At 43.9% G+C, this 26,117-nt stretch overlaps 3 protein-coding genes across 4 annotated transcripts; 1 reads left to right on the top strand and 2 right to left on the bottom strand.

The window, feature by feature from the left end:
• Window positions 1-128: 128 nt before the first annotated feature.
• Window positions 129-11,996, bottom strand: enc3 (ectodermal-neural cortex 3). Of its 2 annotated transcripts, none has more exons than XM_034531026.1 (4): window positions 11,680-11,996; window positions 9,449-10,483; window positions 8,589-9,355; window positions 129-1,669 (listed from the first exon to the last, which is right to left on the bottom strand). In XM_034531026.1, the coding sequence occupies exons 2-3, from the start codon at window positions 10,469-10,471 to the stop codon at window positions 8,609-8,611; spliced, it is 1,770 nt and encodes a 589-aa protein (XP_034386917.1). In that variant the 5' UTR covers window positions 10,472-10,483; window positions 11,680-11,996; the 3' UTR covers window positions 129-1,669; window positions 8,589-8,608. The 2 variants fall into 2 exon arrangements, with proteins under 2 accessions (XP_034386917.1, XP_034386918.1); XM_034531027.1 differs by having other exon boundaries at window positions 137-1,669; window positions 11,611-11,692.
• Window positions 11,997-15,309: 3,313 nt separating this feature from the next.
• On the top strand, window positions 15,310-17,065 carry timm13 (translocase of inner mitochondrial membrane 13 homolog (yeast)). The gene is made up of 3 exons (XM_034530736.1): window positions 15,310-15,576; window positions 15,859-15,927; window positions 16,190-17,065. Exons 1-3 carry the CDS (start codon window positions 15,331-15,333, stop codon window positions 16,286-16,288), a joined length of 414 nt encoding a protein of 137 aa, XP_034386627.1. The 5' UTR covers window positions 15,310-15,330; the 3' UTR covers window positions 16,289-17,065.
• Window positions 17,066-17,849: 784 nt separating this feature from the next.
• On the bottom strand, window positions 17,850-24,132 carry tmprss9 (transmembrane serine protease 9). The gene is made up of 15 exons (XM_034530417.1): window positions 24,000-24,132; window positions 23,756-23,883; window positions 23,607-23,674; window positions 23,340-23,515; window positions 23,146-23,190; window positions 22,139-22,252; window positions 21,875-22,040; window positions 21,465-21,739; window positions 21,085-21,227; window positions 20,241-20,520; window positions 19,687-19,800; window positions 19,444-19,612; window positions 19,085-19,350; window positions 18,672-18,808; window positions 17,850-18,012 (listed from the first exon to the last, which is right to left on the bottom strand). The coding sequence occupies exons 1-15, from the start codon at window positions 24,130-24,132 to the stop codon at window positions 17,851-17,853; spliced, it is 2,376 nt and encodes a 791-aa protein (XP_034386308.1). The 3' UTR covers window position 17,850.
• Between the last annotated feature and the right edge of the window lie 1,985 nt (window positions 24,133-26,117).

The raw sequence follows: 26,117 nt of genomic DNA, 5'->3' as shown, positions 1-26,117 counted from the left end.
CCAAAACCACTCCCAACCTGCGTTTGGAAACTATTCCAGGCACGTGAAGAGCACCTGTGATTATATGGCTGTTTTAATGACAGCTGCTGAATCATCATTCCTTGGAACACAAGAGGGTAAACAGAAAGTATGTTTTAACAAGATATTTATTGATGCGGGTTGAACTGTGGAACTTGGCGTTAACAGATGGTTCATCAGTAATAGCTTAATATATCAGTGGTTGATATATTGGAAAACTGCAGACTTGCACACAGAGCAAATGAAGATTGTTTAAAGAGAAACAACTTGATAATTTGCTACAAAAACACAGATTATTCACACTACCCAAGCTGGGTTAAGACAAAGATACAAAATTAAGACCATTAAGAGTTTTTGTTGTACAAAATGTGCAAATCAAAAGGCTTCTACAAATTCATTACAAAGCAAAAATACAAACTGTAAAACACAAAAGACTTCCATTAAAGATCCTGAAATATAAAATAAAAACATTACATCATAGCTCGAAAGTATTTCTTAACTACTTTGGACACACTTGGCTTTTGTTATTTAAATCCAGAATGGCACAAAGAGTAGCCATTCAGGTTTTGGCAATACATATGTATAAATACGACCGCCGCTATTCAATGTAATCATAAATTTACGCTTGACAAAACAATGCAAGAATGTATTCTAAAATAAGAGAGTTCTGTAGAACTGTTAATCAGAAAATGGTACATTCACAAAAAAAGAAGAGGTTAGCAGACGTGTTAGAAGTTACCCTACCTTGAACAAATATAGGCAAAACTAAACAAAACCCTGAGACACAATATACACAAAAAAAAGGACAATAACATTGAAATAACATCTTGAAACAGAACCGTATCGTCTTCGGCCGTAATGGGTCACATTCTCTCTGGCCAGCATGTATTTTAAATCGAGAAAGATGATACAAATTTAGCTCACCAAAATTGAGGGAAGCCCGAGTCCAAAGGCTAAAAATAAAAAGACAGGAAGATTGTTTCTGTGCACAAAATCATACACTTCCCCCAAATGTCTTCTCTCCTTCTCCATACACCCGGCACAACAAAGGTCTAATTCAGTCTATCAGCGGTCCAAATAAATGACACCTGAGTCATCACCTGGTGACTGGAGGGGAGAGAAACCACTCCGACTTGCCTTTTTAGTTCACTGTAAAACAACATGTCACTAATAGGTCTGTTAAACTGGTGAGATGAAACACAAGGTAAATGATGGATGAGTCAGTTGTAAAGTACGGGGCCGATACAGTCACTGCCCCAGGAGGTGCGTACAGAAACGTTTGGAAATCCCAGCACACACACAGACACACACACACACACACACCGCCCGTCGGCCTGCTTCTTGGCCGTGCTCCGCATGTCCAATAGGGATTGTGAGCTCCCTGCCGTAAACATGGCAACGAGTCCAGCTCCGGCCCGTGGCTACATGGGAAAGTCACACAAGGAGAACGAGTAAACAGATCAGGTGGAAAGAGGCCGCAGACTTCCAGTCTCTGGGCTGTCTCTGGGACTCAGGCCTTCGCTTCTCTGCAGCTGACGATCATGTGAATCCGGCTGGATGGAGCCACAGCAGGACTACACAAACTCTTCCTCTTCCTCCGTGCAGCCGGTGAGGGGAGAAACACGTCTGCATACCAGACACCACTGCTTATCTGGGAAAAGAGACAAGAGGGAGATTAATGTTTCGGTCCTGTGAACTCTGCAGCGTGAGGACCGACCATATGACACGAGGGGCGACCTGGACATTCCCAGGGAGTGGAGAGGAATGCAGGGACGTCGGTCCTCCGCAGTAGACATCGGCTTATCACCGTGCCATTTTATCAGGCTTACCCTCATAGCGTTAATAATGCCTCAGGATGGGGCGTTATTTAACTAAAGTCCTCTTGGCATGTGGGATTAAGCTGCTCAAGCCATTTATGTCGCTAGATAATACATAACTGAGGGCAGCAGTGGAGAAGACCCCACGCTGTAAGGATAAGCTTCTCTGGACTACACACATATTTCAAAAGCATCTGCTCATCTGCTTTATCCGGATAGAATTTATACTGTAAGAGGCTTTCTTATGGTTCGATTTTCAAATCCTCAAATGTGTGAAGCACAATTCTTACGACTTTTATTATATACAGCATAAAATACAAGTTTTTTGCAACCTCAGACATTTCACTATCTGATCTTGCCCCCCTGCTGTTAGGAAGGAATGTTCCACTGGAAATTTAGGGGGGTTGGAGAGAAACGTTAACCTCCAATTTGCATATTTGTGACGGTAACTCAAAGCAGATGAAAGCGGTGTGTGTGCTCTCCATTCTAGTAGAACGACAGAGACAGGCATGCGCTGCTGGGGGCTTGTTTAGATAACCTAATGAGTTCTCATTTCCATGGCTGATACTACTGAAGCCTCAACTGATCCATACGCATCGGTTTCTTCGGTGAATACATCGCCTGCAGCATAACAGTGGGACAAAGCCAGAGAACTTACTACTGGAATTACAACAAGAGGCAGAACTTCTTTTTTTCAAACGTGACGAGACATGAATAACACATTACATTAAAAATGTTCAAAGCTTCTTTTAACTACATTCACAAAAGCGCAAAGGAGAGGGATTGTATTGGCTGAGCAATTGATCTAGAGTAGCGTAAAAGTTGCATTAATGTGTAAAAATGAATCTGACTATATGAAAGTGGCCCACATCAGAATTGAAAAGAGCAGATTCCATGTGATTTATGTGGTTTCATGATGTTGAATGAATTATACAGATCTGAGTCACATATGCATGATTACACAGTTATGTATATCTCGGTTGTTTCATCCTTACAAAGACTACAAAGGTTGTGTACCATTTGACTTCTTGGACTTGCACAGTGGGTTCCTGGTGTCTTATCACAGTGGGGTTGCTATAGGCAACCAATAAAGTCTGATTTTATTACATGTTGTACAAGCAGTTGGACAAGAACGAGTAGTCTGATTGACAAAGTTTTTTAATTTAAGTGATCAAAGAATAATTAAACTACAAATTTGGCCACACGTTTGCCGCCAGCTTTCAGTGCATGACAGTTTACAGTTTATAATTTGGCCCCACTTCAGTTGGGGACAAAAAAGTAAACCAACCAGTAACTTCACATTTGCTGCACTACAAGTTCAGTTCAACCTTCCTGTTCAAAGTAAAGCCGCCGTAGCAGCACTCGCTGCATCTCATGCGGCTGCAGTCCTGATGGAAGTTTCCATTGCCGCCCTCTCCGTGCGTACACGGGCCCGGGTCACCGCACACCCTGCTTAAGCTCTGCTGCTGCCGGTGTTCTGATCTCTCTGAAGTGCAGATGATGAAGAGCATGACTCTGAATCTTAAATACCCGGCCGCTCTGCTCAACGCTCCAACCGCGACAAGATCACAGTTTCATAAAAGCTGCAACTTTAAATTTAGTCCTCTATTTCTATATGCTGCCAAGAGAGAGTGGACTCTCACTTGCTGCATTCATGTTTCTCAAGACACCAGCAGGCCAACCACGTCAGGAAGGTGCACATAGGAAAAACGCTAGGAAAGTTGATAGCATACAGATCAAAACACAGTATGGGATGATTTCTTCTGCATTACTGAACTTTCAAAAGAAAAATCAATAACAGCCCAGAAGGGAACAAAAAGATTGTATTCCATAGAGCTACACTGGCCCACCAAGGTTATGCGTCTGTCATCATCAGTATATTCATCAAAAATCTTGCATCATCAAACTTCAGCTTCCTCAGCAGCTCACAACAAGGGTCCCGCTGTCACCAGAAATGAGCTCCAGACTGCCTCACAGTCGCGTTATTATTAACCGTCATGTCAAGGTCAATTCTACTCAACACTGAGCTTCACGGTTCACTTCTTACCCAGGTTTCAAACCACAACTGTTTATGTGGATAAACTCACCCTGACTGGCATTCAATCTCCCACTGTGCAACAATCAAATTGACTTTCACAAATCTGACTTTCTTTTGCCAACAGGGAGTAAGATGTCTGGAGTGCCAACAGGTGGCAGGGTTAATAACTGTAACCCGGAAAGTACCCAGATGCCCCGTGTGTGTGTGTGTCTCTCTCTCTCTCTTCGGTCTAGTCCACTGCAGTAACCGCAGTGTGATGCTGTGAGGGACGCAGGGAGTCCATGTGCCCTTCAGCAAACCAAACAGATGGGCTGGAACTATATGAAGTGATTGGATCTGGCACTGAGGTTAAACCTGACTCATTCTGTCTGCTCCGATCACTTATCGTTCTCCTTCACATGGGAATGATGCCCGATTGAGTTTGACAAAAGAAAACCATTACCGAATCTCAAGCTTTTCTATGGTTTAAAAATGACACACTGTCTGGTTGAAAGCACACACACACACAGTCACACGTCATTAACATCCATCTCCATTTGTTTTAGATTTGGTGCATCTTGGGCTCCATCTGCGTCTTCCAGAGGCCCAATTACCCACGATGCACCACACCAAAGCTGAGTCCTCTTTCTTTATTTGTCCCTTGTGTCCACAGGGCCCGTGCCATGTTTAGTAATGACCACAAAGAATTGCACTGTATTGACTAACGTATGCATCCCAGTGACTTCATTTACATGAGTTTGCATTGTTTTCAGGGACAGATAAAGGATTCTGGAGTGAGCTCAGAGACACAAGTATCTTGGTACAGCTGCAAAGTATAATGAGTCTTGATCCTTGCAGGAACTCCAGTTCAAGATTTAGAACAAAGAGCGTCTCTGTGACTGAATACGCGCCACTTCAGTAATACTCCAGCAAATATTACGTAATTCAGATTAATTACCAGGCAGACAAACTGTGTCCCATCCCAGATGGCTTACTAAAGAGGCCCCTGTAACTGTATGACAACGCTCCCCTTTTTAAGAGCGTAATCAAATTAGTCTGGGTGATTATTCAACCATTTTAAGCATCTTTTCCCCTTTTCCTTTTTGTTACTCGCAGCATGAAGAAAAGACCAATAAAAACTCCATTAGGTTTATGCAAATTTAAGCAGCCACCCTAAGGGCTGTAATGTGGCAGATTGATTACTCAAGGGACTGAAGACAAAGTGTGTGCGCACGTGCTGACTGACTGTGTATGTGTGTGTCTAAGAGAAGGGGGGTGGGGGGATCGTTGTTGTACACAGATGCCACAATAAAAGCCTCATTCAGCTTGTGTTCCTGGTGGCCCTCACAGCAAGGCATTAATAAAACATTAGTATTGAGTGACTGAGGCCTCTGCACTCCTCCTTCCTGATCCCACCGTGACCTTTCCATTTTACAGCAGCTGTCTGGGGAAGGAGAGAGCCCGCCAAGGACTCCCTCGGTGGCCCCTGACCTCTCCAGGTGTACCCCATCATACAGAGCCGGGCCCACCTCATAAGGGCTTGAAGCCGTTAAAAAGAGAATGCTGCTTATGTCTATGATTTTTAGGAGCGGCGAGGGGTGATGAGGAGGGAGTGATGGAGGGGAAAGAAAGGGGGGGGCTAGGAAAACAAAGGCCCAAGTGTAGATAACAGTCATCTATGGGGTCGTTATAGTTCAGTGGTTTAAAAGAGAGAGAGAGAGAGAGAGAGAGAGAGATTGTCCTGAACGTTGTGCAAGGATCTCTGGTTACATCCTGTCTGGCTGTAATCTGGTACAAACAACTCACCAGATTACACTATGATGGTATTCTGCTTACTTTTTCCAAAATATACTAATAAATGGTAACTGTAAAGTTAGTACAGGCAGTAGTCGTATACAAGTCACTAAAACTGTATTCAGGTCTTCATGTTTATAGCCTTTAAGGCTTACGTCTCCTGCCTGGACCATAACAAAATACGGACCATAATGCTTTAACATTTACAAATACTTTTCCATCAACAGTGGGTTCTGGCTTGGAGCAGTCTGTGGTTACTCACATCTGGTGGAAATGCACAGGGCCACAAACTACAGTAGAACGTGGTGACAAAAAGTATTGGTAATCCCATCCAGGCCACGCAAACTGCACGGCCGCCACCACAGGGCAACATTAACACATCTTTACTAATGGGGATGCAGGCCACACTTTCATTCCTCCAAAATTAGAGTAAGGATGGCTGGCTTTTTAAAGGACAGGCTATGCCAGCAATGTGACTGCCTTGGTGTGTGCGTGTATGTGTGTTTGAGTGTGAGTGTGTGAGGGAGAGAGAGAGAGAGAGAGAGAGAAAAAGAGAAAGAGTAGTACGAGTGGAAAACCAGTGGTTTCACAACTGTGTAAAAACTCTGACTGGTGGTTTTCGGCCCCATCGTATACATGAAAAGAACACACAGATGCACGCATACACACAATTATTTTTCTCTCTGACCCAGCTGAAAGTTGACAACCTCGGGTGCAAAGTATTTTTAGGCAGGCGTTAGTCTCGGCTGCCAAATGGTGCGAAATATAGCTGTGCTCCTCCTGGTCTTACTCGCTCTCCACTTCATCTCCCTCTCTGTATACGTGTGTGTTTGTGTGCATGCGTCCAGCTCTTTGTCACTTTGTTGCGCCCTACATTTCTGTTCCACTTCACTTCTCCTCACAAGCCCCCGTGTCTCGGGTGAGAGGGAGTCGACCAGCGGCAGGGCAGGACGCCTGCTTAACAGGCTGGAAATCAGAGCTTTTTCCATGTCTGCTGTAATTAAAACAGAAGGCAGCCGGCAGCGGCATGGTATCTACCGTAACTGCAAGAGTTCATAAAGACGCTGTGCCTTGATCTTTCATAGCCAGCCTGTCTGTCTCCATCCCGGCCCAAAAAAAAGCCAGCTAGCGGTCCATACCAGCAGCCTCATAAGGCTAAGCCCCCAGCTTCATCATATCCAGCTGTTTACTGTAGACACAAGTCACACATAAGCTCTCCGCTTCTCACTCCCTTCCGCTCAGCTTTACTTTCAAAGTTCTTGGCAGCATAAAAGGAGCTTGTTCACTTCCCGTCTCCTGACAGAAAGTTGTTTTGCAGTATAGAGGAGTACGATTTATCCAAACTTCAGTCACAGAAAATGGCCAATCTGGCTCACTCTGCACACGGTTCACTTCACTTTTCTTAACATCAGTGACAGATTTTCTTTCTTGAAATAGAAAGACTATACACTATACGCATTGAAATAAAAGGCAAACAACAGACTTCACCAGTCTGATGTATCATATTAGTACATGCGGACTGAAAGACTGAAAACAACTGGTGGATTTTGTTTAATTCGGACAGAGCCAGTCTAGCCAGTCCCCCTGTTACCAATCCAGTTTACTGGCTAACCGCCAAAATGTAAGGATGGCATCAACGTTCTGCAAAAAAAGTGGAGCTTTATGGCAAATGGGCTGCATTAAATCATTGAACCTATACCACAAAATGATACATTGAAAGCTCTGTGAACGTAGTCAGGGTAATAAAGCCTCCAATAAAAATAAAACCACAGAACCAACAATAAAAAGATGCAGCGTAGTCTGGGCTTTCTAAAAAGCAAACCCAGTGACTACTGCAGCAATGAACCGTTTCCCATTGATTGCAACAGAGCTCAAATAAGATCATCGGACAGGCATCACGTCACGGAGACTGAAACTAGCTCTACCACCACCCGGTAAATGTAAACAACCTGCAAAACCCTTTTAATCATCACTGTACATCCTCTTCTTGTTTCATATACTGGGTCCTCCATCCCTCAATTCTCACCTTGTATGAAAAACTGAAAACACCTCAGGAAAAATGCATCATCTCTTATCTCACATGAAGCTGTGAAAACTGCCACCTGTCATCCCTTCAGGCAGATGAGGCCGAGCAACGTTACATCCAAGTCAATCATATTCCTATAACCTTGAGATGTATCCTTTCCTTTTCATCCCCACGAGCCCCTCCTGAATTATTTTAAACAGAGCAGATTGCCTTGGCGTCTGTTGGCACATGCAGTACTTTATTTTTGTCCTTTAAGGCCCTTTGAGAAAGGTGTTATATGGATAAAATATTTTTTTTAAGTGTTCATTGGACTTTTGGGGGGGAATTATTATTTAGATTAGGTTTTTCAATTCCGTAAAAGATCTTCAGTGGTGTACGGTATGTTTCGGCTCTTATCTAAAGACTCCTTATCTAAGGCTCCTTGCCCTCCATATGTTTAACACCATGTGTCACATCACCTTTTATAAGTCACAACTGTGAAGGTACTGACTCGAGCTGGGAGCAGAGCACTCGGCCCATGAGGCAGACCTGATCCCTACCTGATCCCTACCCTGCCTATCAGTGTCTTGTGCTGGAGCTCTCGCTCTGTAATTACCAGCGCTGCTGACATTCCTTCTGCTCTCTAAACCAGGACTGCGCCGTGTTTATCCAACACCCAGCCGTCGCGGCAGCTAGATAATGTGTAACTGTAACCACTGGCAACCCTGAAAACACTGAGGGGCTTATAAACTGGCCTCGTCCAGTTCATTTCCCTCTGGTATGGCGTGCTGTGTGAATTATCTGAAGATAGTTTTCTTTCCACAAAGTAGGTTACGATTAATTATCGAACAATAAAAAAAAAAGGGACACTATGAATAGCACATCTAATTGACCTTTTGTTTGTTTGTGTCAGTTTAAGGAAACTGCAATTACTCACCTCAATGAGTGTGCTTCTCTCTACGCCGAGAGGTACTTCCATGTGCTGACAAAGGCAGTGGGAATGAGCGAGTAGGGCACGCTGGTCACACTGTCCCAGGAGTCCGACGAGGGATCGTAGCAGTCTAGCGTTTTACACCTCTGAGCCCCAAAGTAACCCCCAACCACGTAGAGTCTGTTTCCTGACGCCACTGCATGACAGCTGATCCTTTTGGCCGTCACGTCGCCAAACTTCGACCACTGGTACGTCTCGCTGTTGAACCGGTAAGCGGAGCTGGCTGAGAATTCAGTGTCGCCTCCGATCACCACGACATGGTTGCCGACCACGGCCGCTGCTGTGTAGCGCCAAAGCTGCGGACAGGCGGCCGGCACAGACCACCGGTTCTCGCAAGGGTCGAAGCACTGCACCTTGGGGTATTTGTCTCTGTTCACACTGGTGCCCCCGAAGGCAAAGAGTTTGTTTTTAGCACCGACGACTGCAGCATTGCTCACGCCCTCTCTGAGCGGCGCCACCAGCGTCCATTTATTGGTCTGAGGATCGTACTGTTCTACCTGTTTGAGAGACACAGATGGAGATGCGGGGAACGATCCCGCAAGAGAAGTGTGTCCTCCCACAACATACAGTATGTGGTCCAGCTCCGCAGACCCGTGTCCAAATCTGGCGACCAGCATCGGTGACGCTTTGGACCACTCGTCGTGTAATGTGTCGTAGACCCAGACGTCTTTGGAGGCCCCGTTTTCAGAGCCACGTCCACCGGTAACATAAACCTGAGACACATGGAGAGAAGTCATATTTTCATGTACTTCTACATAGCATTACATAAAAAAACGCATGTAACCAAGTATAGATCATATACATACCTTGCAACCAATAGCACATGCGCTGCACTCTTTCCTGGGGCTGGGGATGTCTGTCTTGGGGGTGATCTCCTTAGTCTTGTTGTCAATCATGTAGACTTTATCACACATGAAGGTCTGTCCGCCCAGCAGCAGCAGTGCCTGGCTTACTTTCCTCGGCCGGGCACAGAAACCCGTTACAATACCGTCATTCTGGAGGATCCTCATTTTGCACCGTACCGCGTCTTCGACAATCTCCCGTCCCACCTTGTGGCACATCACCAGCTCCTCTGAAGCAACGTTCTTCAGCAGGTAGGTTTCAGGGAGCAGCGCCAGGCGAACGCAGCGCAGCAGCTCGGGCAGCTCGCTGTGCCTGTGCTCCATGTCGGCCTTGACCCAGTCGATAACAGCCTCATACACCAGGCTCTCGTCCTCCACCTCCAGTTCCTCGCTGAGGATCAGCTCCTGGACTTTGTCTCTGGGCAGGCTGAGGAAGTCCTCAGTCCTGAAGAGAGTCGCAAAGTCTGCCAGGCACATCCTCCACGACAGCTCGTACAGTCTCTGGCACTGATGAGCATCTGACAGCAGCATCATCCCCAGACAGTTTGACTGGTCGAGGTTCTTTTCTAGAAACTCGGCCGCAGCGTCCCTGATGTCGTGAAACTGAAGCATGTCGCCGGCCTCCAGGAGCGACTCCGCGTTTTCCTCGTTGATGAGGATTCGGGCCGAGTATGCGTAGTCGAGCAAGAGCTCCAGCACCTCTGGATGGAGAGAGTCGTGGAAGTTGACCTCGGCGTCACGACTCTCCCTGAGCCCTCCGCTGAACATGGCCTCAAAGTATCGGCTACAGGAGGCCAGGACGGCCCGATGGCAAGGGAAGGATCGGTTTCCGGCCTTCAGGACGACATCTGTGAAGACTTTCCGTTTGCGTAACAGGTTGAGCTGAGTCAACAGGCTGTCGGCGTGGGTCGTCTTGTGGAAGAGATGGATATTCATAGAGCCGACACTAGAGCGAGACTTTCGGTTTTCGTGGTTACTGACAGACATCTTGACTTGGATCTGGAGGAGGAAATAGAGTATATAAAAATATAAGCACAAGTGGCAAGAACCGTTCCTTTACATTTGTTTAATTCAAACTTGTCCAAGTTGGACAGGAGGAAGTGATTTTATCAGGTTTTGCGCCCTCCTTTTGATGTGAACACCACCATAAACACTCCTCCCATTCGAATGATCAAAGAAAAATCACTGTGCCAGCAGCTGATGAATGGCTTGTTTAGAAATAAAATCATATCAGTGCGCAGTACGGAACTAAACTTCAACCTTCAAGTATGAAAGAAAATCAGATATGGAGCGCTGCCACACAAATCCAGTGTGTATACACGGAGATGTAGACCGTAAAACATAGAGCAGTGTTATTAAACCCAAACCCGTGACAACAAATTAGCCACATTAACTGGCATTTAATCTTCCTTCTAGAATGTATTATAGTGAAAGAAAAGACACCTGGGTGTGTTGCCCGATATCACATCACATCTTCCCACCCCTATAAACACTTCAGGGCTTTGAGTCACCTCCAAAACAAAGACAGAGCCAATCAATTCTTCCAGTTCTATATTCAAGCCCACAGAAGATGTGACACCTCAGTCCAGCTGCTTGAGGATGACATTATGTAACCGCGATGCAACAGATGAAACCCCAATCTGTTCCTTTGATCGTCTGCGGTGGATTTAGACAGGCCTGCAGCCATTACATCAAATGGGAGGACTTTGAGTTGAATTTAAGAGAAAATTAACTTAATAGCACGCCAGGAGTTTTATTTCATTTCCTAATTATTATAAGTGTTGTTATAATAACCACTTCGTCATACTGTATGGCGCAGTAGGTTCGTAAAGACGTTGCTCGTTTTAAAAGACACAACTTGAAAAGGAGCACGTAAATATCTTCCGCTTTGAAGCCTCCATTGTTTCTCAGCAGATCAATTTAAGTCGGCTATTCAAGCCCGCTGAAAAGGGGACTGCGGACTTCCGCGGAGGGACTCTGCGTGAAATCCAATTCGTTTTGTGCAGTAAATGTGAAACTGCGGCCCGGCGCGTCAGCGTGCGCTCAACTTTCCTCCAGAGTTAAGGGCTGCAAACAAGCCAGCATCAAAGGGAGCCGACGGTCCTCACTGGGACTAAACTACTCACATTTCGGAAGTTGGAGAAATATGTCTGCCGTCGATGCTTTTGAGGAGGAGTAAGGAGTCTACTGCTCACCTTGAAAAGGCGCAACGCTGGTCCGGGCTCCTTTTTTTAATTTTTATGTCGCTTCGAACTTGTTCTGTCGTGGATTTGTTTGAAGTTGTGGCACAATTTAGACAAATCCGCAATCCGACTTCAACCCCGTGTCATATCCGAAAGGGTTGGGGAACGATTGAGCCATTTGACTGCGTCGTGAAGCCTCGAGTGTAAACACGCAAATAAACAATGTTTTTTCAAAAAATTTAAAAAGAAAGGAAAAAAGAAGTGAGTTAGTTGTTGAGGATTTGCTGTCGGGAAGCCACGCAGCCTGAGAGGAGAGCGACGAGCAAAGCAGAGAGAGAGAGAGCAGCGCGGCCGCGGTGTTCACTCTGGCTCCGCCCCCTCCCCACGTCGACCAATGGGCTCAAGCCCTGCAGCAAACGCTTTCTTTATTCTCCATCCAACTTCAGGGTCAACGCACAGCTTTATTGGAGCAGAGCGTTGCCGTGAAGAGAACACCTGCCTGTGTGTTTCACCTACCTGCTATGTTTCTCACGTTGACTCTGAAGGACTCAGAGGAGAAGCCTCTCCTTCCAAAGGAAAAGCAGATGTATGTGTGCAGTCCATTTCAACAGCATTAAGACATAATAGTGCATGAAATATGTAGAACCCTAACCCAAAATGTAATTGCCAATTATGAAGGCCTAAATGCCATTTTTCAAACGGCCATTACATGTAGGGGAGACATACTGAATCCTTGATGTATTTATAATTTGATTGGCCTGAAAGTTGTCGAATTTGAACATGTAGAAAGATCAGTTTTAAAATACCCCCCAACCCTCTGAAACCTGCATCATGTCCTCAGTTGTAACTACCTCTGAAACTGAGAGTATTCTTATATGATTTTCATCATATATGAATACTGAAAATCATCTGTCATCAGGTATATTATAATCATCTCTGCACCGTCTCTGTTTGCCAGTTCCACATAACCAACAGTCTAAATGATCATATGTTCGCAGGTTAAAGTCCTTCTGAGAGCCATGAGACCGTTTCTCCAGCTGAATTCCTGGCATTTTCTGAAGGATTTAAGTACTCTTGACCTATTCGGGATGAGAATCGGGCCAGTCAAGAATGAGCCAAGTCAGCCAGCACATGGAATTTCATGGGCTGCCTAAAACATGGTACAACACCGAAGCAATGGTGTGAAGATTTGGGAAAAGAGGAGTAAAAGATCAAAGTGACTAGTATCCAAGTACTTTAAAATAATAGATGGTTGTATAATTTCAATAAATACAAAAGAGATTGAAGAATTAGGAAGAATTTCTTTTTGTTGGGATATGTCCCAACATGTCTGCAGATGTAATTAATGACATTAATAATGGCTGTATTCCATTTAGGTGTGCCAGATCCAGGGCCCTGCTATTGTGAATACTGAGCCTTTTGTTTTACTGGGACACTTAAATGCAACAGAGTTTATGTTATTAGGTGCACCTGTGCTTTTCATGTTTTAACAGGCCTTGCTGTGAAGAAAGTCAGCAAAGAAAGAAAAAAGATTAGATAGTCAGAGATTAAAACAATTGGAATTAGATACTACAGATAGGCTTCAAACAGATAATGGATCAGTGGTAGTTTTCATGTTTGGGATCTCATTTTTATTCAAGCAATAGAGGCTCTATACAGTTACTCCCTCTCAAAACTGCCTGACGGGTGAAGACTGTTTGTGCACCGAGCTGACTGATCTCCAACACCACGACCAGAGTCAATGCCACACTGCTCAGGTTTCTCTTCCCCTCGCTCCGTCTGAATGTCAGTCAACAGCTGCTTTTGAAGATTAAAAGCTGCTGCTGTTTCTCGACTGTCTAAGTTTGAGTGCATTCGTGTGTGTTTTTTAGTCGGCTTTCCTTTCATCCGCTATTTTCCTATTGTATCCTCACAAGGGATTCAAATTTCACCTAGTCACCTTTTTTTTCATACACTTGAAAGCCTTGAAGGAACCACACATACTTGTGTAACCTCAACGTTTGACACCATAAACACTAGTAGTTATTTCACATTCTCGTAAACAATTGTTGCCGGTGCTTGTTGAAGCCCCTCTTATAGCTTACTGGGCCAAATGCTTTCGTACACACAAGTGTGCCTAAAGGGGATTAAGAATTTAAGAAGATTAGATTAATGAACTCATGATTGTAATCTAGGGTTAATTCATTTTGCTGCACTTTAACCCAACCCTCCCTTCCTCCCATTGAGCCTAGTGTGGCTCAGCGCCAAACGAGTCTGATGACATATGTGTCTGTGTGAGTGTGTGTGTATTTTGCATGTGCTTGGGAGCTAGCATTGTGTAACTGGTCATTAATTACTCTTAGGCAGGCACGCCACTAATCAGACCCCCGCGATGATTCCTTAATGCCCCCAGCGTTGCAACAAGCCACTCACACGGTGTCTGTTGACAGTGACTGTAACGGTCTCTCCATTGTTGCCTGCAGACTCACTGTACCACATGTTTGTTCACTCAAGGCAGGTGGTCTTCTCAGTGAGGTCATCCCGTCTGAAACATAAGGAGAGGGGTCCTCGTAGACGGGGTCATCCTCATGCCGGGGCCTCAACACCGAACAATGCAGAGGTTCTTATGACGTTCTATTTATGTTGTTGGCTCCTGCTTTCCACATAGTTTTAGTGGCAAGTTGGCCCATAAATATTACAATAACTACCTTGAAATGATTAACTGAACATTAATGCAATACAGTTATGGAATGGATATGAACGCAATATATTAATTAAACTGATTGAAATTACACAATGTGAAAGCATATTTTATTCTTTAAAAAAAAAATCACAATTGAATTTCCAATACAGCTTACTGTGGAGGATCATGATGAGATAAATAGCTGTTGGAATGTTTTGCAAATAAATGAAAAGAAAATGTTAGCTTTATATACTTCTACTCACATATCTTCTCATCTACTGCACAGCCTGTTTTCATTACAGCTTGATTACTTTTATTACCATACACCTGTCTACCACTATTATATGTTATACTAATTTATTTATACTTATTATTTGTATCCCTTTATTTAACATCTGGACAATCTTATTACTTGGATTCTCATTTTTACTTGCTTGATTTTTTTTTCAAACATATTGTAATAGCATTGCTGAGATCTAACGATACTATTGCCAATGACCGCTTCTCTGTAATTCTTGTGACAACAAATAACTTGAAACCAAACGAAAGCATATCATATCTCGGCATTGTATATTTTTTTGGTAAAGAAGTATTAGATATATTATACCGTTACAATCGGTGATCGATCTAACTATTTACCCATAAACAGAGGGCTGATTTTGCATTAAAAAGCTAAATATTCAACATCCAAGAGTCTAATTCACTCCCTGAAAGTTTGACCGTGTGATTCAGGTGAGCAGTCCTTTACCTCCACCGTGCGGCACACATGCGTGTGTGCGTGCACGTGCGTCGATGCCAGGAGGGGTGCGGACACATGTGTTTCGACAAGCCGTCTGTGTTTCCTAAGTACTGTGTTGTTGTGTTGTTAACATGTGTTTAATATGAAATAGAAAATGTGTTTGCTGGCGATAGATTTATTCCACCGTACCTCGATCTTGTCGGCTCACCCCAACAACAACAAACAAATACATTTCCCATGTGTACTTTTCCGGAAGTGACGTATGTCGTCTTCCGTTGCTGTCAAGGGCATCGAAAAACTAACGTTAGCCAAGCCGAGCAGTAGCTGTCCACACGTGCATTTACAGAAGATCGATACAGCTGCAGCTTCGGTAGCGACTCCGGTGGAAATGGACGGGTTCGGGTCAGAATTCCCCGCGGGTGGTTCGGGTGGGAAAGTGGACACCGGGACGATCATGGAGCAGGTCAAGGTCCAGATCGCGGTGGCTAACGCTCAGGAGCTGCTGCAGGTAAATCAATAGACAATGCTGCTAAGCTAGCACGCTCGACTAAAACTTAGTGGAAGAGTAAAAGTAAATATAGTCACTTTATTAGAGGAAGCACAGTTTATTATTCCCCTCACACCGTTGTATGATTGATATGTCATCAGAATAATGAGATATGACTGTTAGAAACAGTAGTCATTGAAATGCTGTTGTCTTAATGTAACATTTAACATCCAACAACCTCGATTCTTTAACCAGATGTTCCTTTTTTAACACCAGATTGAAAACAATGTCTTTCTGTTTCAGAGAATGACAGACAAATGCTTCAAGAAGTGCATAGGTAAACCGGGTAGCACCCTGGACAACTCTGAGCAGGTATGTTGGGCCACAAAGCAGCTTGAGATGCACAACCAATAGTGTTGAAAAGACTAATGAGTGACACACATGATGTAGTACATTTGGTGTGAAGATTTGCTACTTTTGTTTTGGTTTTCACCAGCTTTTAATACATTACAGACCAAATGATTAAATGAGAATGTAATTTGCAGAATGATTTATAATGAAAATAATTGGTAGTTGCAGCCTTTTAGAAAAGATCAGGAAGTGTGTCACTATAACCGCCTTTTTGTTCTCACAGAAATGTATTGCCATGTGTATGGACCGGTATATGGACGCCTGGAACACTGTGTCTCGAACATACAACTCCAGATTACAGAGGGAAAGAGCTCGTATGTGAAAATCCCTCTCTTCAGCCTCCCTTTCCCTTCTGTTGCCTACGGTGAGGAGGAGTACAGTGTTTCCACTGGAGGCCAGGCGCTGTGCACAGGTGTGTCGTGGCAGCAGCAGCAGCAGCAGCACACCATCGTCATCCCAATACTTCCCAGACAAGACCGACAGCAAGGCAGGCAAGCAGAGCCTGTGGACTCTAGTCATAACAAAAGTCTCTGCGGATATTTTCTTTTTACTCTGTGAAACAGTTAAGAAACAAAGTTTGATTATCTCTGTTTTTATGTTATGAATAATAAATCTTCTGGTTAACAAGTAAACATGCATTGTAAAAAGCTGCAATTTACACCTGCATGTTTAAAGACGTATAGGTCATGAAACTCCAAACGCCTGTTGGAAGGAACACACGGGTGGATAAGTACTTGCTAGCCCAGACATTTGGAGTAATTATCGCAGTATCCATTTACTTAGTGTGGCTTCGATAGCGACACTGAAACCTCTCTGCCTTTTACATTAAGGTTGAATGTTTGTCACCACAATTGCTCCTATAAAATACTATCGGCATATTGCCAATTCTTTTCATTGTGCATATGCCATGAATACTAATCTGCACAAGCGGAGCCCTGGAGGGACAACACAGGCTTTACTTAACATGCGTTTACACTAAAAGACCTACTTAGAATCAAAGGGATGACTTGAGGACCAACTTGGTGTTTTCATAACTGTGAACCAAACAGTCCAATATCAAAGTATGCCTGGAAAATAAAACTGTTTTGTCTGGTCTGTTTTCTAGTTGTCACTCTATCTGCCGCCCTCCAGTGGGCTTGTTTCAGCAGGGTCTGCCGTGCTGTACACGGGGTACTGAACCTTTATCATCTGTATGTGCACACAATGTCAGATGTCTGGGAACCACCCTCTGCCCCTATCCTGCTGAGATCGTGTCGGGAAGTTAGAAGCACGAAAGCTTGTGAACGTTATTTGCAGTCGTGTCAGCAAATGGAATGGTTTTCATGAAAATTCAATAAATGAGTCCTCTCTCATGTGTCTCATCAAAAAGAATGTCACTGAAACATCACCATGGGTTCATCAAATGCAAGTCAAAATGGCAATAAAGCTGATTACAGTACCACTTTTTTCATACAGAACTATATTTTACCCAGAAAACCCACCTTTTTAGAACACTTATTACATTGCATACTGAAAATTTACCCATACATGAACCACATATATTTGGAACCCCACACTAAAACCCCCAAAAAACATCATCCCATGTACAGTAAGTTTACCAGAAAATAAATAACTGAAATAAATACTTTCAATCATGCATGGGCTATCAATGTCCACAATCCAGTTCAGTATTCTTATTTCTTCAGTACATTATGAAAGAGGATAGTTCAAGTCCAGATAACTGCACAGTATTACAAACAGCACCGTAGGTCACACAGGTCAATACTTAAAATACGTATGTTTGGCTTTTAGCATGACTTTGGTCCTTTTACAGTACAGTTTTCTGGAGAATATGTATCAGAAAAATCCACATTTGTGGTGGGTTCAGCTCCTTTTTCCCCCTCTTCAGAAAGGCAGGTATGTAGATATCCATTTCCTGAAAGACGTAACACGAGTGTAAACCCCCGGAAAACCTATTCGCCCACATCCATGTCCCCAGCTGGTCACTCCAGCAACAAACCACTGGCCAGAGGGCTTGCGGCAGGTCAGCGGCCCTCCAGAGTCTCCCTGGATGAGAGGGGAGGAAGAACATAAGATTGACTTTTAATAACTTTAGAAAAAAATGAGAATAACCTTAATCGTATGCAGTCTCCAGCATGTCAAGAGAATAAAACAATTAAGAATGAGTGAGGAATCAGAAGAGTAAAGTATAAAGAGAATGTCACTTGGATCGCTGCTGAGATGCCAGGTGCTCAGACCGAGACGGGAATGCATGTGGGTTTCCTTACATAAGGAGATTACAGAGATGGAAAGGGGGGCTCTGTATTTTTAGGTAAGAAAGTCTGCTCTCTCCCATCAGATAACATCTTAAGTGTTGAAATGTTCTGAGGAACAAGCAGCACTTGGTTTTCTTCATCATTATAATATCCGACAATTTCAAAACTATGAATTATTCATCTGCTTTTTCTTTTTTTCCAAAGACCAGTCGTCACTTCTAAAGAATAGGACGGCAATATGTACTTTGCTCTGACCCGGTTAACCATCCACTGTAAAAAAAGATTTATCGGCACCATGGCCCTATTTCCCAGAGCCTCTGTGCACTCATGTATTCTTGATCCACAATCTTACCGCTCAGATGATGCCATGACTACCACCCAGGGGCCCGGCCCAATTCCAGGCTGTGTAAAAGGCATTTGGGTAACATGGTAGACTGTTCTGCAACTTACCAAACAGGTGTCTCTCCCTCCCCCCATGGAACCAGCACACATCATGTGAGGCGTCAGCAAGTTTTCATAAGACTGCTGGCAGGATGGCTGGTCAATGATGTTCACTGCAGCTTTCTGCAGCAGGTTGGTCAACGAACCTGTGCCAAAAATGGTATTAGCATTTTCACAAAGACCAGGTCTTATTCCAACACCGTTTCCAGAAAGACAAGTTGCTGTTGCATTTTAGACTCAAAGCGGTTCTATTCAGCCTTTAAGATCATAATGATGTAGAACTTCTGCTCCTCTGATGTTGTCTTGCTTTTACACTTGTTAAAATTCCTTATGGACAATGATTTTTTCGAACGTGTTGTAAAATGTAACCCCATTATGCAATTGTTAAATGTTTTCTGGGCAACAGATTTTAAATCCCTTACCTCCTTCCCTCATGGACCCCCAGCCTGTGATGTAGCACTCCGTATGCTTGGGGAAGCGGTGCACCGGTGAGGGGAGACAGACAGACTGGATGGTTAAGGACATGGGGGCTGGGACTGCCAGCTCCAACAGAGCCACGTCGTGGTCCATGTTGGAGCCATTGAAGGCTGGGTGGATGATGACCCTCTGGATGGGGATGACCAGGGCTCCCACCCCAGAGCGCAGCACAGATCCAAGGCTCACAGCCCAGTTAGTGGGGCTAGGGTCACTGGGGGTTATAAATGAAGGCTCAGTACCATTCTGGCTCATCCATTATTTTTTATATAAATATTAGTCTGGTCAAGTTTAGGTTCTGCGGTACCCTTTGAGGCAGTGTGCCGCTGTGAGTAACCATTTGCTGTGAATGAGCGTGGCGCCACAACGGTGCAGTCTCTGGAACTGGAGACTACCAATCCAAGGCCACTCCCCCCTTCGAGCTGTAACTCCACCCACAATCTTGCGGGAGCCCAACAAAGGACGCATGCCACAGTCTGCAACAAAAACATTCATGAGAAATATTTTCTTTTAATCCAGTATGTGCATTCCTTTACACACATACACTTACCACAGTGTCTTTCGTCGGCCTGGTTGGGGCAATCGGGGACGCCATCACACTCTGGGTTGACCTTGTTGATGCAGGAGGTGGCGCTACACTGGAAGTTTCCATTGCAGTTCAAGACTGGAAGACATGAAGGAAAGATTGTGTGGCATGAGTGTACACAATTATTTGTGATACTACATTTATGACTTCCTTAATTTGGTTTCTCTTGGTAACAGAGGAATGAGTGATCAATACATTTTTTAATTGTTTCAGTAACGAGGGAGTACGCTGCAGATGGCAGTCTACAAATGCTTGTTTTTGCCACTGATAGAACAGCCTCATAAAGACAAAAGTAACGCCCACTGCTCCATACCACAATTTTATTGACTGCGTTTGGATTGCATTTGACCTGACGAAGATCCAAGTAGAATCAGAATGCAGTCAATAAAGTTGTGGCACGGAGAAGGCTGCAGGCTTAACCTTTTTCTCATTAGTCGCTTACACACCACACATGGGGAAATAAAGGCCTGGTTAAAAAGGACCAGTTAACCTTCATGCTGCTCTCAGCGTGACTTTACCAGTCAGTGTTGGTGCAGATGCCACATCCATGGCTATTGTCCTGGGCACTGGCGGATCGGACAAGCTATCTTCTGACACTGGCTCACTGGGAACAGACTGATTGTAATCATGGACCAGGCTGGGATCTGCGTAGCTTAAAATCCAGTTGCGGAGCCTGGTGACGCGGGAATAAACCCCAGGCCTGTTGATCTGGGCACAGCCAACACCCCAACTCACCACCCCGGCCAGGAAGAACCTCCCTGGGGCCCCCTGGCACACCAGAGGCCCTCCGGAGTCACCCTGCAGGGAAAAAACAAGACTTATGATTCTCTGATGTGAGAACAGTCAAACTTGTTGGTGTCATTTTCGCAAACAACTTAATCAACTTCAGTTTAGTGTCAGGTAATCAGTGTTCGTTGATTAGTATACACACTGTGATTTCATGGATGGATGAATAAATTGAACTCCGTTTAGAAAATGTAATGACCCCGATGAAGGTTCAAGCACAGCTGTATCTTAGGAAGAGCGTATGCCATTTTTATAAGCAGGGCACCAAATTGCTTTAAATTTCACTGTAATGGGAGCGAGATTGAGCATACGCGGTGGAGGAATGTCTGTTTTTCTCTGTGCATTATTAACAGCTGTGCATTATTAACAGAGATGGAAATAATAACAACATCCTTCAGGCCTCTATTTTAAGAGTGGGACCAGAGTAACAGTGTTGACCCTACTTACAGTTTCAAGATCCTCAGTGTTTGTATACAAACTTAGCACCGAGACGACAAGAAAGTATTGTAAGAAAATGTAAGTTGATAGCTCGTGCTATTTCGTCCCCTCGTGTGAACCAAGTAAACCAGCACTAACCTGACACGAGTCCACCTTGCCCTGTAGAAATCCGGCACACATCATGTTGTGAGAAACAGCTCCTCTGTAGACAGATGATTTATTGCACACCTTGGAGTCGATGATTTTCACCACAGCCTTCTGCAGAGTGTTGGGACTCTGGACTGAATGGCACAAGAGCACGAGATGACAGAATTACTGATCATACGTCAACATGCAGTCCTACAATAATTGTATTAACTGACTGACTTAATTGCCCCGTTTAGTTATTGTATCCAAATTAAAAATTATTTGGTTCTCGATATTATCTTATTGGAAAACATTGCCTGAGTGTTAAAAAACAATAATTCCCCAAAAGTAGTATTTGATGAGTTGAGGTGTACTCCTGTAGGCGTACTCACATTTAAACTGGTTTAGTGCACCCCACCCTGAGACCATGCAGCTCTGCCCGGGGGAAAACACATGAGACGGGGAGGGCAGACAGACAGGCTGGATGTAAGAGCTTAAGGTGAGAGGGGTCTCCAGCTCCAGTACAGTGACATCGCTGTCAGTGGTCTGAGGGTTGTAGTCTGGAGACACAACCAGCGACTTGATGTTCACTGTTATGGACTCTGACTCAAGCCCGCTCACTAGTCTGGCCCCTATGAGGGCTGTCCAGTCTTTGGGGTTATTGTTACTGGAAAACAGATAAGAAAAAAGATAACAATGTGGTTGTCCCGTAAATTTGTAATGCTGTTGTGGCAAGTAAAGTTAATGTCACCGATTAGGAGATTCATAAATAACTCCTCAGTGACTTGGAAGTGATGCCCACCTCTCAAAGCAGTGTGCCGCGCTGACCAGCCAGCGTTTGTTGATGATGGAGGCTCCACATGTGTGTTTTCCATAGAACCTCAGACTGACCTGCCACGGCAGCTCGCCTTGCTGAGCGTCCTCGCCACCCACCACCCGACTCCCCATGGAGGGACGAATACCGCAGGCTGAGAATGAAAGTTTGAGGATTCCAATAATTGACCAATAACAACTGAGAAAAGACAATCGAATAACGGGGACAGCAGTAGCGTGTCAAGTCATTTACCACAATGAGCTTCATCAGATCCATCCGCACAGTCGCGGATGAAGTCACACTCTGGATTCAATTTTGTGACACATTCTCCGTTGTCACAAGTGAAGGTGTCGTCAGGACACCTGGCTGGAGAGCCCAGAGGAAAGAAAAACATTGCGGCAAAATATGAAAATAGTACAATCTAATTGTTCTCATATTTGTATTTGTAATTTGTATAAAGTATCATTTGTATCACATAACATTTAAGAAAGATAGTGGTGCTTTGGTAAAAATATTTGAGTTTTAATATTTTTCAAACATATCTGTTTTCAAACAATACGTACATGCCCAAATGTACATTGCAAGAGTACATTGCATTATTGATCACTGTATTTATGCCTCCTGTTCATTCTGCAAGAGATTCATTCCCAACGTGACTCCATCGTGTGATAATGAGAACAACATCCACAATCCTGATTACATACTAAATATACCCCAATGTTCAGCCAAAGCTTCTCTCAGGCTTTTTGTAGTCTGAGTTAGTCAAATTTTCAAAAGTTTTAGTTTTTCAGTGAAAAATTCCTCTTTCTGTGTCTCAGTTTTCTCCCGCCAGCGGAGGAAACAGCGACACAAAGAGGGAACTAACTTTGGACGACACCTGCCTAATTTGACTTGTTGAAGCCTCATTTTGGCTTCAGCTAAACTTCAGAATGTATTTTTGCACAGAACGAGGCCTTTGGATTTCATCCCCCACGTTATACCTTGGAATTACATAATGTGAAGGGACCTTAAAGGGTTTTAAGGTCTGAAGAATGTAACCTTTCCTTTAAAAGTCACAAGAAAGAGCAAGATCAGCTCTTTAAACAACATTTCATTTAAAAAATAAGCACACTTGTCTATGATTAACAAGTTAGGAAGTCAGACTATCTATCCGCCCTGATATTAAAAACACAATCCATTCGGTATTCCACGATGCAGTAAACATATGTTAGAGGATTACATGCAGGCACACTTTAACGTGGGTCAACATATTCACTCACCTGTCAACTCATCTCCAATAGAATAAAATGACTTCCCACTGGCTCCTAGGAATGAGGAGAAAGACAAAGATCCTGTGAGGATTTTGGAAGCCGTGACACAAGACATCACGCAGCTGTTGCTTATTTGTGTTGCTCACACTACTACACACATCCACCTGTAGAACCACAGGCTGATGACAGTATAGTTTTACTACCCAGTAAGATGATAGCGGTGATCTCCCCAAATTCTGGCACTGCCATTGGTTTCCCGTGCATTACGGAGCCGAGTCCTGCTCTCAGCAAGTCCTGAACAAAGTTGTCTGAATACTGCTGGATCCTGGACACCATGAAGACCAGTTGGAACGTTGCCATCACGTCACCATCAACGTTACTGGGAAGAAACAGACAATGCTGTTTGTTTAATCTTTTTAATGCTTTTTCGCTTGGATTAAGGCATCGACTTCAGTTCAGCTTTCACTCACCCATAGGCAACAATACTGCATTCAACGTAATTGTGTGATATCGACGAGGCAGTGAAGGTATTTTTTATCTGTAAGAAGGGAAAATGTCAAACTTAAATCCTCTTAAAATAAAATATTGGGCTCCCAACTGGGCAACGGTCTGCACTAACCTTGGACATTAAAACTGAGGTCAGTACTATGGAGAAACCAGAGTTCTCATCCTGCAGAACTGAATTATACTTCAGACCTTTCAGCTCCACTGTTTCCATAAAATGATGCTGCTCCGGCACCAGGTAGGCTGGCAACGACAGAGTAGACGTGGTTCATTCTTACAGAACAATTACGTTTAAAACGATAACATGTTGCACCGATACATGTTTAAGTATGGGATTATGTGGCAAATGTGATACTCACCAATAAGCAGGCCTACAAAGACCCCGATAATGAGGAAGAAGAAGAGGAAGGCTATGAGGATGACCCTGCAGGAGGCAGGGGAGGCTCCTGAAGAGGACCACGGCCCTCCTCCACCGTCCTTCTTCACCTCCATGTTGGATTCACAGCACCAACCTCACCACTCACATTGCACTGTATGCAGTATCATAATGCCCTACAGACAAAATCCGGTCCGGGTAAAAGATAGTGACATTATTTGGAAAATTAAAATAACAGACTGAGATAGTATTGTGAGGCATTATCGACTAATGCTTTGGGTACAGCTGTACAACAGGGTAAATATCAATATTCTGAAATAAATAAGAACACATTTACATTTGTTACTGTATATCAATACATTAAAGAAATCTTTAATAATAATAATAATAATAATAATAATAATACGGCTTAGTCGACAAAAACTGAAAGATATGGACTATAACAAATAAAATTGTACAATAATTAACACAACGGTACCAAAATAATTTGGGACTACGGTCCCACTAATGAAATTAGCTAAATAAGTTCAATATAGCGTTAGTTCACTGGGAAAACATATTGTTTGATTAAAAGCTCTGCTGTTCCTGTGAGAGAGAGAAAAAAGCTCATCAAAAAGTCGTTATGACCACCCGGAAAAATAAAGCAGTGAGCTGGCTGAGATTGCGGGCCACGGGCCGTGCGTAAAGCAGACCAGGGAGGCCATGTTACATCTCGACCACAGCTCACAGGTGGAGAACGGTAACGCTAAAAAAAAACATCCGAGCAGACAACAGTATTCCAATGAATAAATGGACTCGGTGAGAATATTCACTGCGCCAGCACATTGCGCACCACCGGTGACTCCAGGTGTATCACAGCGTGACGCGTCACACAATAGAGGCTTTGTGTTCGGATGTAGACTCACTCACTCCTTTCCTCTGAACGCTGACATCCACGATCTCCCGAAGTTCTCAGTGTGGCACTTGGCGCGCACAAGAAAAGATTCACGGATGGAGGAAGACAAATGACAGAGCGGTCCGCTTTTTGTTCCCCCTGGCACGGGGCGTGCTCAGGTGAGCTCCCCGTTGCAGTTTACTTTAGAAAGTCGGCTCGGCTTCACTCATCCCCCGCCCTCCCATCCGCGCTGATCCCTTCGGTTCCACCCCAATGTACACAGGCATTTTCTCCTGTGACCTCAGAGCTCCCGTAAGCTCTAGGTACATACGTGTTTATTACTCGTTTAAGCAAGACGCATTAAAGCAGATTAAAGTTAAAAAAAAAACAAATAAGTAAATACAAGCGTGCATAACATATCTCCTCAGTGGAGCTCAGTGCTCCATCGACACGGTGAAGCCTCCTGGTTCACAACACCGGGCCACCTGGGGGGTCTTTTACCGGGATGTCCGTCTCCTTTGAGAGTGTATTCACTTACTGCACTGCAGGAAGAGACGTTAGATCACGGTTTATGTTCAGGAAGTTTTTAATTCGCAAATGTAAGATGATATAAACATGTGTTTTATATTCACAAATCTAAATAGGTTACGTGAGAGATCGGAGCCCCAATGAGACGTGAGAAAACCCCTCCATCAATTATAAGTGGCACACATCAAACATAACTCAATGACAGACCCTTATTAAAAATTATTGTATTTGAACAAAAATACATTGACTTGCCATTTTCAACGGCACATTTGTATACTTATGCCCAATCCCAATGTCCCCCCTCAACCCTCAGGGATTTACTGACGTCACCTGTTAAATGGTTGAGTGTGAGGGCTTTAAATGGTGTAAATGTGAATGGGACAGCTCTGCTGCAACATATCATGTGACCATGACAGCATCAAAAATATTGTGTACAATTGTGGGGATTTATTTTATACGTTTTACTCCATGATTTAATGTCTTCCAGGCTCTTTCCTCGCGAGATGAGATGTCATTTCAAATAATCTAGTTACCCTTTTTTTGTCAAAACAGCTTCAATAACAAAACGAAATGTTTGATGAATAAATCTGTGATGTATATCATCTCTGCTTGCATTCCTGATTTCATGTGTTTTTGTTGTGTACATGTAATTTATTGGGCTGAACACCCGCATGCCCTCCTCTGTTTACCTTGTTTTCT

This window comes from Cyclopterus lumpus, chromosome 4, assembly GCF_009769545.1.
Source record: "Cyclopterus lumpus isolate fCycLum1 chromosome 4, fCycLum1.pri, whole genome shotgun sequence".
In the NCBI taxonomy this organism is placed as follows: domain Eukaryota; kingdom Metazoa; phylum Chordata; class Actinopteri; order Perciformes; family Cyclopteridae; genus Cyclopterus; species Cyclopterus lumpus.
The sequence above is the reverse complement of the archived record's forward strand: the minus strand, read 5'-3'. Positions and strand labels throughout refer to the sequence as shown.

Excerpts from the sequence above, each read along its gene's own strand:
- enc3 (XM_034531026.1), bottom strand. The coding sequence starts at position 10,471 with ATGTCTGTCAGTAACCACGAAAACCGAAAGTCTCGCTCTAGTGTCGGC. Across the intron at positions 9,356-9,448 it reads CATGTGCTATTGGTTGCAAG|GTTTATGTTACCGGTGGACG; the intron begins GTATGTATATGA and ends CATGTGTCTCAG.
- timm13 (XM_034530736.1), top strand. The coding sequence starts at position 15,331 with ATGTCGTCTTCCGTTGCTGTCAAGGGCATCGAAAAACTAACGTTAGCC. Across the intron at positions 15,577-15,858 it reads ACGCTCAGGAGCTGCTGCAG|AGAATGACAGACAAATGCTT; the intron begins GTAAATCAATAG and ends TTTCTGTTTCAG. Across the intron at positions 15,928-16,189 it reads CCCTGGACAACTCTGAGCAG|AAATGTATTGCCATGTGTAT; the intron begins GTATGTTGGGCC and ends TTGTTCTCACAG.
- tmprss9 (XM_034530417.1), bottom strand. The coding sequence starts at position 24,132 with ATGGAGGTGAAGAAGGACGGTGGAGGAGGGCCGTGGTCCTCTTCAGGA. Across the intron at positions 23,675-23,755 it reads CCTCAGTTTTAATGTCCAAG|ATAAAAAATACCTTCACTGC; the intron begins GTTAGTGCAGAC and ends CCCTTCTTACAG. Across the intron at positions 21,740-21,874 it reads GCGGCACACTGCTTTGAGAG|TAACAATAACCCCAAAGACT; the intron begins GTGGGCATCACT and ends TCTGTTTTCCAG.